Genomic DNA, 14,839 nt, shown 5'->3' with positions numbered 1-14,839 from the left:
GAGGTGCTACCACACCCCTGCCCAACGCCGCTGCTCCCGCCCGCTGCTGGGGGTGGGGGTGGGGATTGGGGTGAGCCGACCAGGAACTCTCGGAAAAGCTGCGGCGGACGAAGGGGCCCTTCTAGCCGCGCCTTCGAAACAGCGCTCCTTGTTCTCGATGGTCTCCGCGCGGCCGTCTTATAGAACGCCATTTCCGGTTCCCTTTAAAGGCCCCACGCTGTGAGGCGCAGCGCGTGCGAGGAAGGTATAAAAGGGAGCGAGAGGGCGGGACCGAGGAGGAAGGGGAAAAAAACTAGCGGTAGAGGGGGGCGGGGAGGTGCAAAGGGCGCGCTCGCGCGCCACGTGACCGGGACGCGCCGTTCTTCCGTCGGCCATTTTAGGTGGTCCGCGGCGGCGCCATTAAAGCGAGGAGGAGGCGAGAGCGGCTGCCGTTGCTTCTTATTCTTTTTTAGTGCGGCGGACGAGAGTGGGAGTGCGCGCTGCGCGAGAGTGGGAGGCAAGGGGGGCAGGCCGGGGAGAGGCGCAGGAGCCTTTGCAGCCACGCGCGCCTTCTCTGTCTTGTTGTGTGCTTCGCGCGGTAGAGCGGGCGCGCGGCAGCGGCGGGGATTACTTTGCTGCTAGTTTCGGTTCGCGGTAGCGGCGGGTGTAGTCTCGGCGGCGGCGGAGGCAGTAGCACTATGTCGGAGGAGCAGTTTGGCGGGGACGGGGCGGCGGCGGCAGCAACAGCGGCGGTAGGCGGCTCGGCGGGCGAACAGGAGGGAGCCATGGTGGTGGCGGCGCAGGGGGCAGCGGCGGCGGCGGGAAGCGGAGCCGGGACCGGGGGCGGAACCGCGGCCGGAGGCACCGAAGGAGGCAGCGCCGAGTCGGAGGGGGCGAAGATCGATGCCAGTAAGAACGAGGAGGATGAAGGGTGAGTAAGGGGCGGCCCGGGATAGTCAGGCCCAACTATCCCCCCTCCCCCTCCTTCTCCCCCGCCATTAGGCCTCGTTCCCGCTCTCCCCCCCGTGCTCCAGGCTCCCGTGCAGCCTCTTTGCACTGTTATCCCCTTCTCTACGCCGGGCTCCCCCGGGGTTTCATTTCCTTCTTCCCCTGCCTGCTAATCGCCCCCTCCCCCATCACACACGTTTCCACCTTTAGCCGTCACCATGCTGCTCCCCGGCCCGCCCTTCTTCCCTCCCTCGCCTTGGGTCTCCTCCCACCGACTTAGCCGCCAGGATTTTTTCCCGCCTGTGGAGGGGTACCTTTTTTCTTTTCCCGCTGTCTTCTCTTTCCCCAGTTTCCTAAAGTCCTGGGCATAAAATCGCAGTCAGACACAAAAATCCTTTATGCCTGGATAACTAAGGTTTATTTGGTGCTTCTCACTGCAGCATCCCTAGACGATGCCATTCTTTGTAAGCACATGCTTCGGGGAACGTGTAGGTTGTCCAGCTCTGCTCCTCCCGTCTTGGCTTCAGGCCGAATGTTTTTCAGTATTTTGAGTAAGTTTCGCCTCAGCCTTTTCGTTTTTCTACTGTACACCATCGCACAACGGCTTGCTTGCATATTCCCCACTTTCCAGCCTACGGAACCAACTGGGCCTGGTGAAATTCCCCGAATCGCCTGTTGGTACGTTGGTTTTGCTCCAAGGGCTTTCCTCAAGTTCCTTGTCGGCGGAGCCTGCACTTGACTGGAGCTGTTCTACCTCCGACTTGCTGACCGCCCTTCCCCCACCCCGCAGAGTTATTCTAACCGCGCACCTTTTTCGCGCCCTCAGCTATTGGGTTCCTCAACTGTTCGTACAGATAGTGTACTCTTACCTTACTTTTTCTGTGCAATTTTCATTTTTTACAACCCACGCCGTGCCCAGAATCCTTTTTTTGGTCTCTCTTGATTTCTCCTTCCCGCTCTCACCCAGTTAAGTTACAGGAGGCCCACCAGCCTTCTCTCATAAAATGAACAAATTCTGTAATGTGCTATGGCTTTTATTCTTTTTGCAGGTTTTTAAGTAGTAACTTGTTTCCTCCGATTGGAATACGTTGTATATGTTATTTAAAGCTGCATAAAATTTTTTAGAACGCAGCGTTTGGGAGCCGGGAACAGAATATAGGAGTTAGCAGGAGGGACTAAATCAGGGGTTCTTGGTTGGGTTTTCTTATTCCCGTTACTGATCGCTGATGTTGGGTTAACGCTTCCTTTACTTTTTGTAATTGGGGTGTGTGTGTGTGTAATTTTTTTCGCTGTAATAAGGAGAAAGGTGTTGGCTGGAAGGTAAAAGCAATAAAGTGTCGCTTTAACTCAATATTGGAAAACATTCTCTTTATTAGGAAAAAGCACAGGCTTTGGAGGGGGGAGAGATAAGCACTTTGGAATATAGGATTTAATATTCTCAGCCTAGGCAGACTCTTGTCGGGCTGTTTTGCTGATTGTGCTGGCTTTGGGAGAGTGGAGGTGGGATGGGAAACGAGCTTTTCTTAATTTATCTGGAATTATATATAGCTTAGTTTAAGAAAGGGATATGTTAAGTATTTGGAAACTTAAGCCTTTTAACATTTTGGTTTTTTTCTGAATTCTGTTCTTTGGACAGAGGCACCCAAATGATTGTGTAACTTACTGTTTGGGGCGGGCTTTCTGTTCTGATTTTTCAAGTCACAAAGCAGCTGCCTTTGTAGTTATCTACTGTTGAACCGAAGTGTAAATGAATTAAAGTTTTTAACCCTAACAATGTCAAAAACTAAAACTAGAATTTTGATTGGTTGCTGTACCGGTTGTTAATTCCCTAGCCATTCAAACTCCTCCCCACGACACTCTGAAGCAGCGACGGCACAGCGGGAAGAATGGTAAAACTTTTAAATTTTATTTCTGTAATATAAAGGTTTCAGTAGTCATAACATGTGGAGGCTGTGTATTGGTTAGTTGCCCATTGATTCCCAGGAAATTCTAGACTTTAGTACAGTAGGATATTTTGTACCTGGGATATAAAACCTTTTTAGGCATCATGTGTGATCTTTGGGCAAAATTGATGCCATTACATGGTTTTTGGTCTGTGGTAATGCATGTAATTGTGGTTTGGCCAATTAAAGCTTAATATAATTAGTAATGATATTTTTATATTTGGGCAAGAAAGTATTTAATTTTAAATTTGATTTGTTTTAAGACAAAAAAATTTCGTGTAATTCTAAGTTGAATGTTATACGTGAAGGTTATCTGCTACAATAAAGTGTTGTGTGTTTAAAATGTATTGCATGTTATACTGAAATATTCTGGAAATGTCAGTAGTAAAACAATTTTTAAAGTAGTGATGTATATGCAAAAATGACATTTTAAAAAAATCACCAACCATATTTGTAAATAGAACTTTAATAAGAATTGCACATGTACTATTAAAGGCATGCTGATGTGGCTTTCCACTACAGCTTAAATCAGATTTTTAGATTTTCAGTGTGATTTGGTTGGAATGTTAATTACAGTTGGTTGGTTGACGTGTATTCACAATTGCATGACTTTTTGAAAGGCTGGTAGATTGAGTATTGTTCTTTTTATCCCTCCTCTTCCCCTAAATGTCAGTATTTCTGCCTTCAGGATTATGTTTGAGTTTTCCAGGAGTTTGTATCTACCACCACTGGAGTTTAGAGGGCCAGTAACTTGCAGATAGTTGACTTAACATCTGTACAGACAATATTCTAAGAGCCCAGTTGGGACAGTATTTTACCTTTTACAGGAGCTTATTATTTTCTTTAACTGAAATCTGTCCAGTTTTATATTGTAGATAAAGTGTGACATACAGAATAAAAGTTGTTTGGTTTTTTTTTTTTTTTTTTGGCCGCGCCACTGGGGATCTTCCCCGAGACCAGGGATTGAACCCGTGCCCTCTGTATTGGGAGCGTGGAGTCTTAACCACTGGACTGCCAGGGAAGTCCCCAGAATAAAAGTTTTATGATGGAAATTATTCTCTTTGGTCCTGTGATAGTTCAATTTCACTGCTAGGTAATAGTGGCAAACTAAATAAGAAATTATAACTGTACTTGACTTTATTACTCCATTACATATTTCAAATATGTAAGCAATTATTTTCAGTAATTTGAAAGGGTCGTAAACTTACGTTTAAAGGTCGTTGCTTTGACGCTTGCAGAAATTATATGTGGTCTGTTAGTTAATACTATAACTTTGCAAGTTTCTTGAACTCTTAGGAAAAATGGACAATTAAATATTTATGGTTAATGAACATTTTAGATCATGAGGTTTACTTTGAGTTTACATTTAACAAATATTCTCATTTTTAAAGTTTAATATTTGACTTTTAAAATAACGTACCCCCGCGTGCCACAACAAAAGTTCCCGCGTGCCGCAGCTAAGACCCGGCGCAGCCAAATAAATAAATAAATATTTTAAAAAAATTACTCTCCTGTCAGCCTCATCCTTTACACGTATTCTTGTTTTTCTTTCTGAACAAAAAGCCCTCAAGGCTTAATCTTTTTGGTGTCTGCACTTGCCACCCTATCTGTTCTCTGTCTCCCAGTTTGAGGGAAATTGGGCAGAAGTTTCATAATAGTGGTGAGGGTAAGACTGGTTACTAGATATAAAATCTAAATTTAATTTCTTAAACACATTTCTGTGTGCGAATCTTTTTACAATTCTAACTTGAGACTGAAGTGAATTACAATTTCATCCTAAAACTATTTAAAAAATCAATTTGTTGCAGACTTAAGTGTTTTTTTAAATACAAGAATAAACAGCTATTTTGAGGAGGACATGCTTGTTATACCTCTAGTGGAGTAAAGTGTTTCCACAATTTGCTATGGACCTTTAGAGTAATTATTCACTTCCATAGTAAAATGCCTTCCTGAGTTCATCTCATTATAATTTTTCCAACTTTATCATCCCTAGTTTTTACTTAAAAGCAATTGCACTGAGATTTCCCATTTTGGTGTGAACTCATTATGTCCTCTATAGGGCTATGATCCTTTCAGTGTGTAGGTACTTTAAAATTAGTGTCTGGCAAAATATGCATGCCATGTATAGCAAGCTACCTGGAGACAGAGTTTTTACTTTCTCATGATTATTGGGGAACTGTAATATTGTAGTAGCTTGCAATTTTACAAGGTAGGTACATTGACTTGCCTGCATTGGATTAGGTAAGAAGCAGAATAATCCCGTTCATTTATGAGCCAAAGTACAGCAATACTTTTCTAATAACAGGACTGTTGATCTAGTTCTGTAACCATTAGTGTATAAACCCAAGTGTGATTCTTCCTGTTTGAGGATTTTGTGAATTAATTGTGCTGTAGGTTGTCTCCTGTCTAATTTTTAAGAAATGGGTTTACCTAACACTTTGTTGTTTTAAATATTTGAGGTTATGATCTATACCTTAGTGCTTCTGGGGCATCTTGAGCATTGTTTGCTTCGTAGAAGAGCAGTTACTTTTAGATAAAGCAGTCTTAACGCCAAATTTACGGGCCTTTGATTCCTAAGTTGGATTTACTGTAAAGTTGAGACCCTGAGTACATGGGTCTGAATTTTAGCATTCTTGGGAATCTTTGACAAGTTTCCTGGGTTAATTGTAGTAGTGGATGCCCCCAGATTTGAGATGATTAACACCTAAGGAAGGAGTACTAAATTCTTTTCATTTCAAATTCTTATTTATCATGAAGGATACTAAAAATCACCTGACCTTTTGGGTTTGGAATTGGAGAATATCATTGAAGTTTTTGAGTGCTGCTTTTTGAGATAAATATACTTGTGGCCCCTTCTATAAATTAAGTATATACTTTGTATTTTTTTTTTTTTAAACATTGCTTGGGTGTTGTCATCTGTAAGGGTGCACTTAATATAAGAAGGTTTTGAATCTGCTATTGTGTGTGATTCATGGCCAACATGGAGAATGATTAGTTTTAGCTTGAAAGCATTTAAAAAGTAATAGAATAATAACTTTTTCCCTATTCCGATTAAACCTGTGCACCTCGAGTGTGTGCAGATTCACAAATGGAGTGAAACAACTTTAGTTCTGCTTCAACATTTTAGTAGATAGGGCACTGAACTGGATGCTGGAAGCGTGGGATCTGTTTCTGTTACTTCACTTCCAACAGTGTGGTCTCAGGTAATATAACATGTTCGTTACTTGGTTTGCTGATTTGTGTGTTGGAAACAATGCTCACCACAGGAAGATTGACTACATAGCCTGCTTTCATAGCTTGTGTGTATTTATCCTGTGCCTTAATAGTTGATACTGCCAGTGGTTTACTCCTGTGGAGTAAAGGTAAGCATGTTTTAGTTTTTGGAGTATTACATGTTGTACATTGGAGCTAGACATTTAAGACTGGGGGTGGAGTGGGGAGACACGTATTATTACTAGCAGTGTTTGGCCAATAATCAAGGTGGTAGTTTTTAAGTATTGGGTCCTATTCTGTAAGCTCCTGCTTATCTAGACTTGAAACTACCATAAAGTCCAAACAGCCAGGAAACTCAACTCTAGTTTCCCTACCCCAAGTCTTGTGAGAAAGAGAGATGAAAAACTATCAGCTAATATACCCAAAAATTAACCAATAATGTCATGAAATGAATCTTACATAATTTTCCCCTTTATTATTAAAAAGTAATGTGATTTTAAAGCATTGCAAGATTCTGAAATTCCACCAAGAAAGGTGAAAACCATTTTCTGAGTTTAGGGTTGATATTTAAATTGGTTTCTAATAAAAAAAACTTTATAGAATTGTGAATGTGTAGTAATCTCAGTTAACCAGAACCTTAACCTCTAGGTTAAGGAAACCCCATTCCTTAACCTCTAGGTAGAGGAGAGTTTACCTTATAAAGCTGATTGAGAGTTTATTTTAAAAGTAAAAATACAAGATGTCATTCCTGCCTGGGAATGAAATGAAGAAAAGGGGAGATTTTGGGTTAAACATTTAAAGTTTATTCAAAAACTGTCATGTTTATTAGCTGTTATGTTGCAACTCACATTTTTAGTCATTTAAGTTTATTCAAAGTATGAAGAAATGAGATCTAATATATTACCTAGAGGAATTAATCTTTTTTATTGACTGTTAAAAGTTTGTCAAACTGTTTCCAAGAGTATTTTTTATACAGATTCTAAAATGATACCATGTGATACTACCTAGTTGCAAAAAAGTAACCCCCTCCCCATTTTAGGTTAACCACTGATTTAATTTTAAACTAAATCTATATTTTATAAGGAAAATAAATACTCATTTCTTATCTATTGGTGAGATTTCACTATACTTAATGTCATTTTAGGATTGTAAAGGAATAATTTTAAGGATAAAATACCAGAAGTTTTATTTAAATAAGGATTAGTGGTATGCTTGAGTAACATTACTCTAAAAGGTGACAGTGATTGGCCAGTTACGTTGTGTACTTGAAATGTATATCAGATCGCCATGCTGTTGTAGTTTTTAAACTGTCAGAATTTGTTATGAAACCACATAGGGAAGGCCATGAGTTGTTAGGAAGTGTTTAAAAGTTACAGAATCCTTTTTTTCCCTTTCCAAAATTGGGGAAAAGTGTAATGATGTGTTTATCATTTACCTTGAGTATAGGGTAGTAGGACCAAGTGTCTTTATATAAAAAATACTTTCTGTTGAGTAGAGTGTTAAACCTAGAGACCTCAGTAGTATTGAGAGTAAAGTTCTTAGATGGGAAAAAACAGTAATTCCACCAGCCAGCACTGCTCCATATATATTGCTGTTTATATTTTGAAATTATTCCTTACTGAAGTTACTGGCATTTATGTAGAGTACAGACAAGTAATCAGTGTGATTTTGGAACTACATTTTACTTAAGAGCTTAGAAAACCTAATTTCCAGTCTGTAGTTTTTACATGGTATATTTAAAATTTCTGGGTTAAGTCTTTAGCATTAAAACTAATCTTAGGATCCATTTATATAAAATTCATCCTGGCCGTTTCCCTTTAATGTTGGAAACTTCATATAGCTCATGCAGATTAAAAAAAAATTTAAGCCATTGAGTAAGTGAAAAAACTGCTTTATTTAGATTGTGCTCTATCCCTACTAAATAGTAATTTATTTCTATTGAGCACTTGGGATGTGTTAGACCATGTTCTGTGCCATTTAAATCCTCACTGCAAATAGAGGTAAGCTCTTAGTTCTGGAGGAAGGATTTAAACCCCAAGCAGTACTGCCTCTAAATGTACTTCCTCTCGAGGAGAATGTCCCACAAAGCAACCTAAATTCTCATTTGGAGAGTTATCTGCACTGAGTTGTATAACTTTGTGCTTGTCATTTAATATTATACTATAGTATAATGTCAGTATCTGTAAGGCAAGAATATTTCAATTGTTGAGTAGGTGTTTTAAGTTGAATACTATATTGCCTTTGGGGTGCTAAATAACTTTACAGATAGGATTAAGAAATTAAACTTCGTTGATAATGTAGGTAAAGTCCTACACTTTAATTGGGATTATTGATTCACTTACAAGTAAGGATCAAATTTTAAGCTTGTATTGCAGTATTAGGGGCCCATTTCTGCTACTTGAACAAGTCCTGTGCTGTAGTTCTAACTTGCGCTGCTCAGGATTTTTCTGAAGTTCCAGCTCTCCTTCATTGTAAAGTGTTTTGCACATCTCGGCAGGGGTGAAAGCAACTTGAAAGTCAGTCTTTGTGTTCAAGGCAGCAAAGGTAATCTGGACAGACACTAGGTATTGTGTTTTAAGCAAAATACAGTAATATAAAATATAGAAAGTTTAAATTGATACCATCTTATATATACCATCCTATAATTTGAGGCAGAGCATGTCAGAATGCTGGTGTTTTAGAGAGGCTAAAATAAGTTCCCATTTACCCAGAATTAAGATAACAGACTTTTTCTTATTTGTTACACATGTATATTTTGGTGTGTCTACTGAGTAAAAATGGGGTGAATTTATTCAATATGCTAGATTTAGTAAAGATAGAATGGATTTGGTACAGCATGTGTTCATTGTAGTATATCCACCTGTCTGGTTAGGTTATCAGTTGTGCAGCACCCTTATTAGAGCAGAAGAAAATGAGTGCTTTTGGGCTGCCAAAACGTAATGAATTTGTCTCAAAAAAGAGCTAGTTAGGCTCTTGCTCAGAGGCTGTTTACTTTTACTTTACCCCAAATTTGAAATGTTTGAGTGCCAGCTAACTTCCTAAAAAATGAAAGGGGGGGGGGAAAGCATTTTAGAATAGCAGCTGCTGATTAATCTGGCAAAAATGAAAGCTAGAACTTGTTAAAAGAGCTAAGAAATAAGATGCACTTAGTGTATTAATAAATAGTTCTCTAAGTTCAGAAGACCCTACGGGCATGCTATAGTAGCATAGTATGTTAGTGGTGACTGACTCAATGTTAAATCATGATTACTCTATTTGATTAGGAAGGCAGAAGAGTGTGTGTGATATGCCATAGGAAAAAAAAATCATTCCAAGTAATTGAAGGTTAAAAACAATTGGGGAGAGAGATTAGGAAGGCAGGCAATGCTTGAAGGAGGGTAGACTATTTGGCTTCTCATTCTCTAAAGGTGCTGGATAGCTGAAGTTTTACTACATATTTTGCTCTAATTTTCTGAGAAACAGTAATCATTCTATGGATGTATACATTATAGTTGACTAGGACATTTATATTCTGGATAAATGGGATTTGATTAAGAAGGATAGCCTCTTCGGTGACCTTTTTTAACTCTAAGGTAGACACATTTAACAACTTCTTTACTCAAGACTATATTAAACGTGGAAAGTTTCTTTCAGTAAGAGAACACCTACTGGGCCAGTTGATGAATTAGTATGCTTATCTAGTATTTAAGAAAACTGACTCCCAATGTTGAGAAAAAGTTTGGGGTTTGTGAATTAAAGAACGTGCCTCATTCTTGATTTATTTCTTTGTAATTATTTTTTTGTTAATTTTAAATTGAGGACACAACTCAATATAAATATTGCCTTGGTTAAATAAAATCAAAACTAGTTCTGTCTCTGAGGAACAGACCGAACAGACACAGAATTTTCTTGCCTTTCAATTTTAGTTTTTTTTTTTTAAAGACTTCTGTTATTCTCTTCAGCTTGAAGTAATTTCAAACTGTTAAATTATCGATGGAAAGTTTCTGTAATAATCATAGAAGTGGTAATTTAATAGTTCAATTTAATTGAAGTTTCTATCTAGAACTTTCCATGAATATCTGAGCAAGAGGTCATACCTTGAAGTCCGTTTCTTTCTCATCCTTAAAAAGAGCAGTGTTCTCTTCACCTTGAAAGAGTAAATAAATGTTGGTAATGTACTTTCATCTATGAAGGAAGTGCTCTGGATTGTTAGGTTAAAAATAAAGGTGCTTAAGGCAATTTAAGTAACTTGGACTGGATATTATTTCACTGGATATGAAAGAAAATGTAATTGAGAAAATACCTCAACTTTTTTTCCCCATGGAATTGGCAGTAAACATTAATAATACCTGTACAATATTGTGGGTGTTTTGTTATGCTCATTTGATTATAAAATATATAAAGAGTTAATAAAAGTTACTTGAAGCATGGAAATTTTATTAGCAGAAGTCCTGAATGTAAAGCATATAAATAGCCCAGCTCTAGAATACAGGTACAAGTTGAAAACCTAACCTAAATGGGTAGCACACTATATGCCTAAAAATAAGACTTCTTTTGCATTAACTTTATTAGAAGTAAGAACAAGTCTGATAAAAATAGTAAGAACAGTAACACCTCAGTTAATCTGGCATCTTTAGGTTAAGCAGAAGCAAGATCTTATTCTAGGGGTAGACTTTGTTCTCTTGTTCCAAGAATTGGTTTTAGTGGCGATATCCTAAAAAGCCCACAAGATGGAGATGTTCCTGCTTTAATTTCTTTTCAGAGCTGGAAGTTAGCACGACACCCCCATCGCCACCCCTCCCCCTGACCCACTGCAGTTGCAAAGGTAGAAGTCATTTACCAAGCATGATTTTATTCCGATGGTGAAATTGGTTTTTAGCCCTCACATAACAAATTCTGACAGTTTATCCTTAAAATAACAATCTCTAGTCCTGTCTCTTTAAAGGGTAGGAGGGAGGTATATGTTAGCTCTTTTGTGGGAGTGGGTAAAGGGGGCAGATGTAAAAGGGATCACAGAGCTGCCAGGTCTGAGCTTTATGGCCTTTTGCTGTAATAAAAGTAAGATTTCACTTTAAATTTTTTGGCGGGGGGGGGGGGGGGGGGATGCATTTTTGGTTTTGAAGTGTCTTGGTGGTTTCCACTTACCACCTGTCACTTAGTGTTTTAAAGGTTTAAATATTTTATTGCTGGTTAACTGAGGTTCTACTGAAAATAAATCATCTAGGTTAATTAGTGGATTGTGCTTCAGTGGGTAATTTTTTCATTAAATCGCTTACGTGATTACTTTTGTCTTTATTAAGGTTTCTTAGCACATCGAAAAATTTGGTTTACAACTTAATTGTGAGACTTTCCCATTTTATGTGCTAAGAGTTTTGTTAAATGAGAGAACAGTTGAGAAAGGAGCTTCAGCATAGACACACGCTAGTTACTGTGATTAATGGGGACCTCATAGCTTTTTTATAAGTTTAATAAAAATTTGGAAGAGAAATTTCAAGGTGAAATTCTGTTTTGCTGTTACCAGTATTTAACTTGTAATTTAAGAAAGACAGTGTATACTGTTTTTACTTTGGGGATACATTTCTCTTTTTGGCAAGTCAAAAGACTTAATCTGCTGCTTGCTCCCTATTTTGTAATTATGCAGGCACAGTAGTGACAAAACTTTACATAACTGTAATAGGGTGTTCTTGATATGTGGTTATGTAGGAAGAGTGACATTTTAATACACTGCCCAGTAAATTGGTGCAGTTTTGGGGAAGTATTATTGATGTGGATACTTAAGGCAAAATTAAAATTTTTTTAGCATTTTAATATTGCTTTTTGTCTTTACAGGAAAATGTTTATAGGAGGCCTTAGCTGGGACACTACAAAGAAAGATCTGAAGGACTACTTCTCCAAATTTGGTGAAGTCGTAGACTGCACTCTGAAGTTAGATCCTATCACAGGGCGATCAAGGGGTTTTGGCTTTGTGCTATTTAAAGAGTCGGAGAGTGTAGATAAGGTAGTGTGCCATGTGTTCTAATCAGTTAATAATGTAAAATATGTGAATAGTTTGATACAATTAATCTGCCTATTATTTGTGATTTCCCCTTTTGCAGTCATACAAAGGAAGAGATAACAGCTCTTGCCAATATGTTTTATGAAGAGAGTCAGATTCAAGATTTTTTTACTGAAAACTTCCTGTGTGTCAGGCTCTACTGTATTAAAATTAATTTTAAAAACCTTAAAGATGCCTAATTAGAAGGATATGCTGTGTTAAGTTCACAGAAATACAGATTTTGAAATTTGCTAGGCAAGAAACTTCTGACTGAATCATTTTACATTTTAGTCTTTAGGCTACAGGGAAGTAGCAATCATGCTTATATTGCTAATAGTTAAAGGCATGGTGGTTGTCTAGTAATTGATTAACTCCTCATTCTTACTGACCTTTAGGTTTAAACATTGGTATATATTAGCTAATATCACATCACCACAATTGACAGTTTTATTGTGAGCTGGTCAACATATGCCTGGCATTAGCTATATTTATTTAATTGTAATTATTTTTAAGTAAGTTAATAATCTCTGAACTTAAGATATATATCTTTCAAATGAAAAATTTCCATTTCCTTAGGTCATGGATCAGAAAGAACATAAATTGAATGGGAAGGTGATTGATCCTAAGAGGGCCAAAGCCATGAAAACAAAAGAGCCTGTTAAAAAAATTTTTGTTGGTGGCCTTTCTCCAGATACACCTGAAGAGAAAATAAGGGAGTACTTTGGTGGTTTTGGTGAGGTATGTGATAATATTTTGACCTAGTTTTTGTTAAAATTAGTGTGAATATAATTGTTACATTATAGGTTTTTCACTGGGTTTTCCAAAGTTGTTTTGAAGTTTGGACAGATTATGTGATTGGTTTTGAAATAAGGACAGTACAAATATATTATTAGCAGGTCTTTGAAGGTTAGATGACTGCATTTTCTAGTTTATTGAGGAACTATTATATGCATAGCATCCTTGGGCATACCATACACAAAGATGAAGTAGACATTTTCTTATTGTGGAATTTACTGGATTAGTAGAAAGCTATAAACGAGGAAGAAATTCAGGTTGGATTACCTGAGATGTAGAAGGAAATGGTTCAGTTGAGAATAGGGAAGAAATAAACTAACAATAGGGTGTAACGCCTTCTCAATTTAAGCACATGTGTATGTGCAAATTTTATGAGGCTAATTACAGACTTAGATTCCTTTTATGAATTAATGATTTAAAGCTAGGTTGAGAAATTTGTGGCTTTTGGACCCAGATACAGCCTGCAGACATCCTTGGTTTGATTCAAGCAGAACATACTGCATGTTGTTAGTATTTAGGAATTGAGATATTTCCCACAAAAATCTGTATATTTAGCTTTTCTTCAGTATTTGTAAGAGCAGGTGACATTGGAACTGCCTTCTTGCCTGGCAACAGCCATCTAAGATGGAGTAGCAACTTCCACCTTTGGTTGCTCATACATTCTCCAGTTTTCAGTGATCCTCACCATTCCCCGTTTTCTCCCAAACACAGTCAGTTTTATTGTTTTTCTTAAAATTGACTGTTTCCTTCTGCTTGTACTTGGTGGGTGGGCGGGCATTTGAGTTTGTGACCCTTGAATTAGGTAGCAAGTGTCAATACCCTATGAACCTTTTTTTTTTTTTTTTTTTTTTTTTGCGGTACGCGGGCCTCTCACTGCTGTGGCCTCTCTCGTTGTAGAGCACAGGCTTCGGACACGCAGGCTCAGCAACCATGGCTCACGGGCCCAGGCGCTCCGCGGCATGTGGGGTCTTCCCGGACCGGGGCACGAACCCGTGTCCCCTGCATCGGCAGGCGGACTCTCAACCACTGCGCCACCAGGGAAGCCCCGAACCTTTTTTTAATAAACAGGTTTAACAACTTTTTAGGTGGAGTGCATATTCTAATTCGAAGACTTTTTAAAAGATTAAACAGAGACACAATATAGAACGAGGGCCAAATGCATGTTTTCTTTGTGCATTTTCCCCACTAAACTTACAAATTAAGGTATTAAAACTTTTTTTTTTGATAATCAGGTTGAATCCATAGAGCTCCCCATGGACAACAAGACCAATAAGAGGCGTGGATTCTGCTTTATTACCTTTAAGGAAGAGGAACCAGTGAAGAAGATAATGGAAAAGAAATACCACAATGTTGGTCTTAGTAAAGTAAGTTAAGCATCCAATTACTTGTAGAGAATACTAGCTGTTGTAAAGAGTTCAGTCATCTAAACTTTCTGTAAAGGCTTCAGTTTGTATGCTTTAAAGATGTCTCATTGACTCCTTATTTATCAGTCATTTTTTGACTTGTGTTTTTGCTTTTATTGGGGAATAGGAGGGAAACATTTGTTTTTAAGTGAGTTTTTGTCTAGACTTTACCAAAAGATACTTTTTGAGGACCCAACAAATAGAATGTAGTAAAATTCTCAAGCACATACTTCTTGGATACATCAGAAGTGATTATTCTCTAAGTACTGATGATTGGTTTAATTGAAAAACTGATTTTGAGGAAAGTATCAATATCAGGGCAGCCAACTGTATGTTTTAAAAAAATAATTTTTGTTTTCTTGAGTCAGTGTAATAACATAATTTTTCTCTTTTTAGTGTGAAATAAAAGTAGCTATGTCGAAGGAACAGTATCAGCAACAGCAACAGTGGGGATCTAGAGGAGGATTTGCAGGAAGAGCTCGTGGAAGAGGTGGTGGTAAGCTAGAGCCTAAGTTTACTCTATCTTAAGCTTTTCTACTTTTTAA

At 38.3% G+C, this 14,839-nt stretch overlaps 1 protein-coding gene across 7 annotated transcripts in view; it reads left to right on the top strand.

Moving 5' to 3' along the window:
* The first annotated feature begins 325 nt into the window (after positions 1-325).
* HNRNPD (heterogeneous nuclear ribonucleoprotein D) overlaps positions 326-14,839 on the top strand; it is a 21,767-nt gene continuing 7,253 nt past the window's right edge. For 2 of the 7 annotated variants that reach the window (XR_004349914.1, XM_032632028.1), the window contains exons 1-6: positions 362-910; positions 2,760-2,816; positions 11,892-12,060; positions 12,673-12,834; positions 14,124-14,255; positions 14,691-14,790. Coding sequence is in view for 5 of the 7 variants with exons in the window: in XM_032632028.1 (XP_032487919.1) it covers positions 678-910; positions 2,760-2,816; positions 11,892-12,060; positions 12,673-12,834; positions 14,124-14,255; positions 14,691-14,790 (853 nt within the window). In the remaining 2 variants the exon portion in view is untranslated. Of the gene's footprint in view, positions 911-2,759; positions 2,817-11,891; positions 12,061-12,672; positions 12,835-14,123; positions 14,256-14,690; positions 14,791-14,839 lie in introns of all 7 variants that reach the window. The other 5 variants (XR_004349916.1, XM_032632027.1, XM_032632030.1 and 2 more) reach the window with 4 other exon arrangements.

Source organism: Phocoena sinus, chromosome 5 (assembly GCF_008692025.1).
Source record: "Phocoena sinus isolate mPhoSin1 chromosome 5, mPhoSin1.pri, whole genome shotgun sequence".
In the NCBI taxonomy this organism is placed as follows: Eukaryota; Metazoa; Chordata; class Mammalia; order Artiodactyla; family Phocoenidae; genus Phocoena; species Phocoena sinus.
Note: the sequence above shows the minus strand (reverse complement) of the source record. Positions and strands in the feature narration are given on the sequence as shown.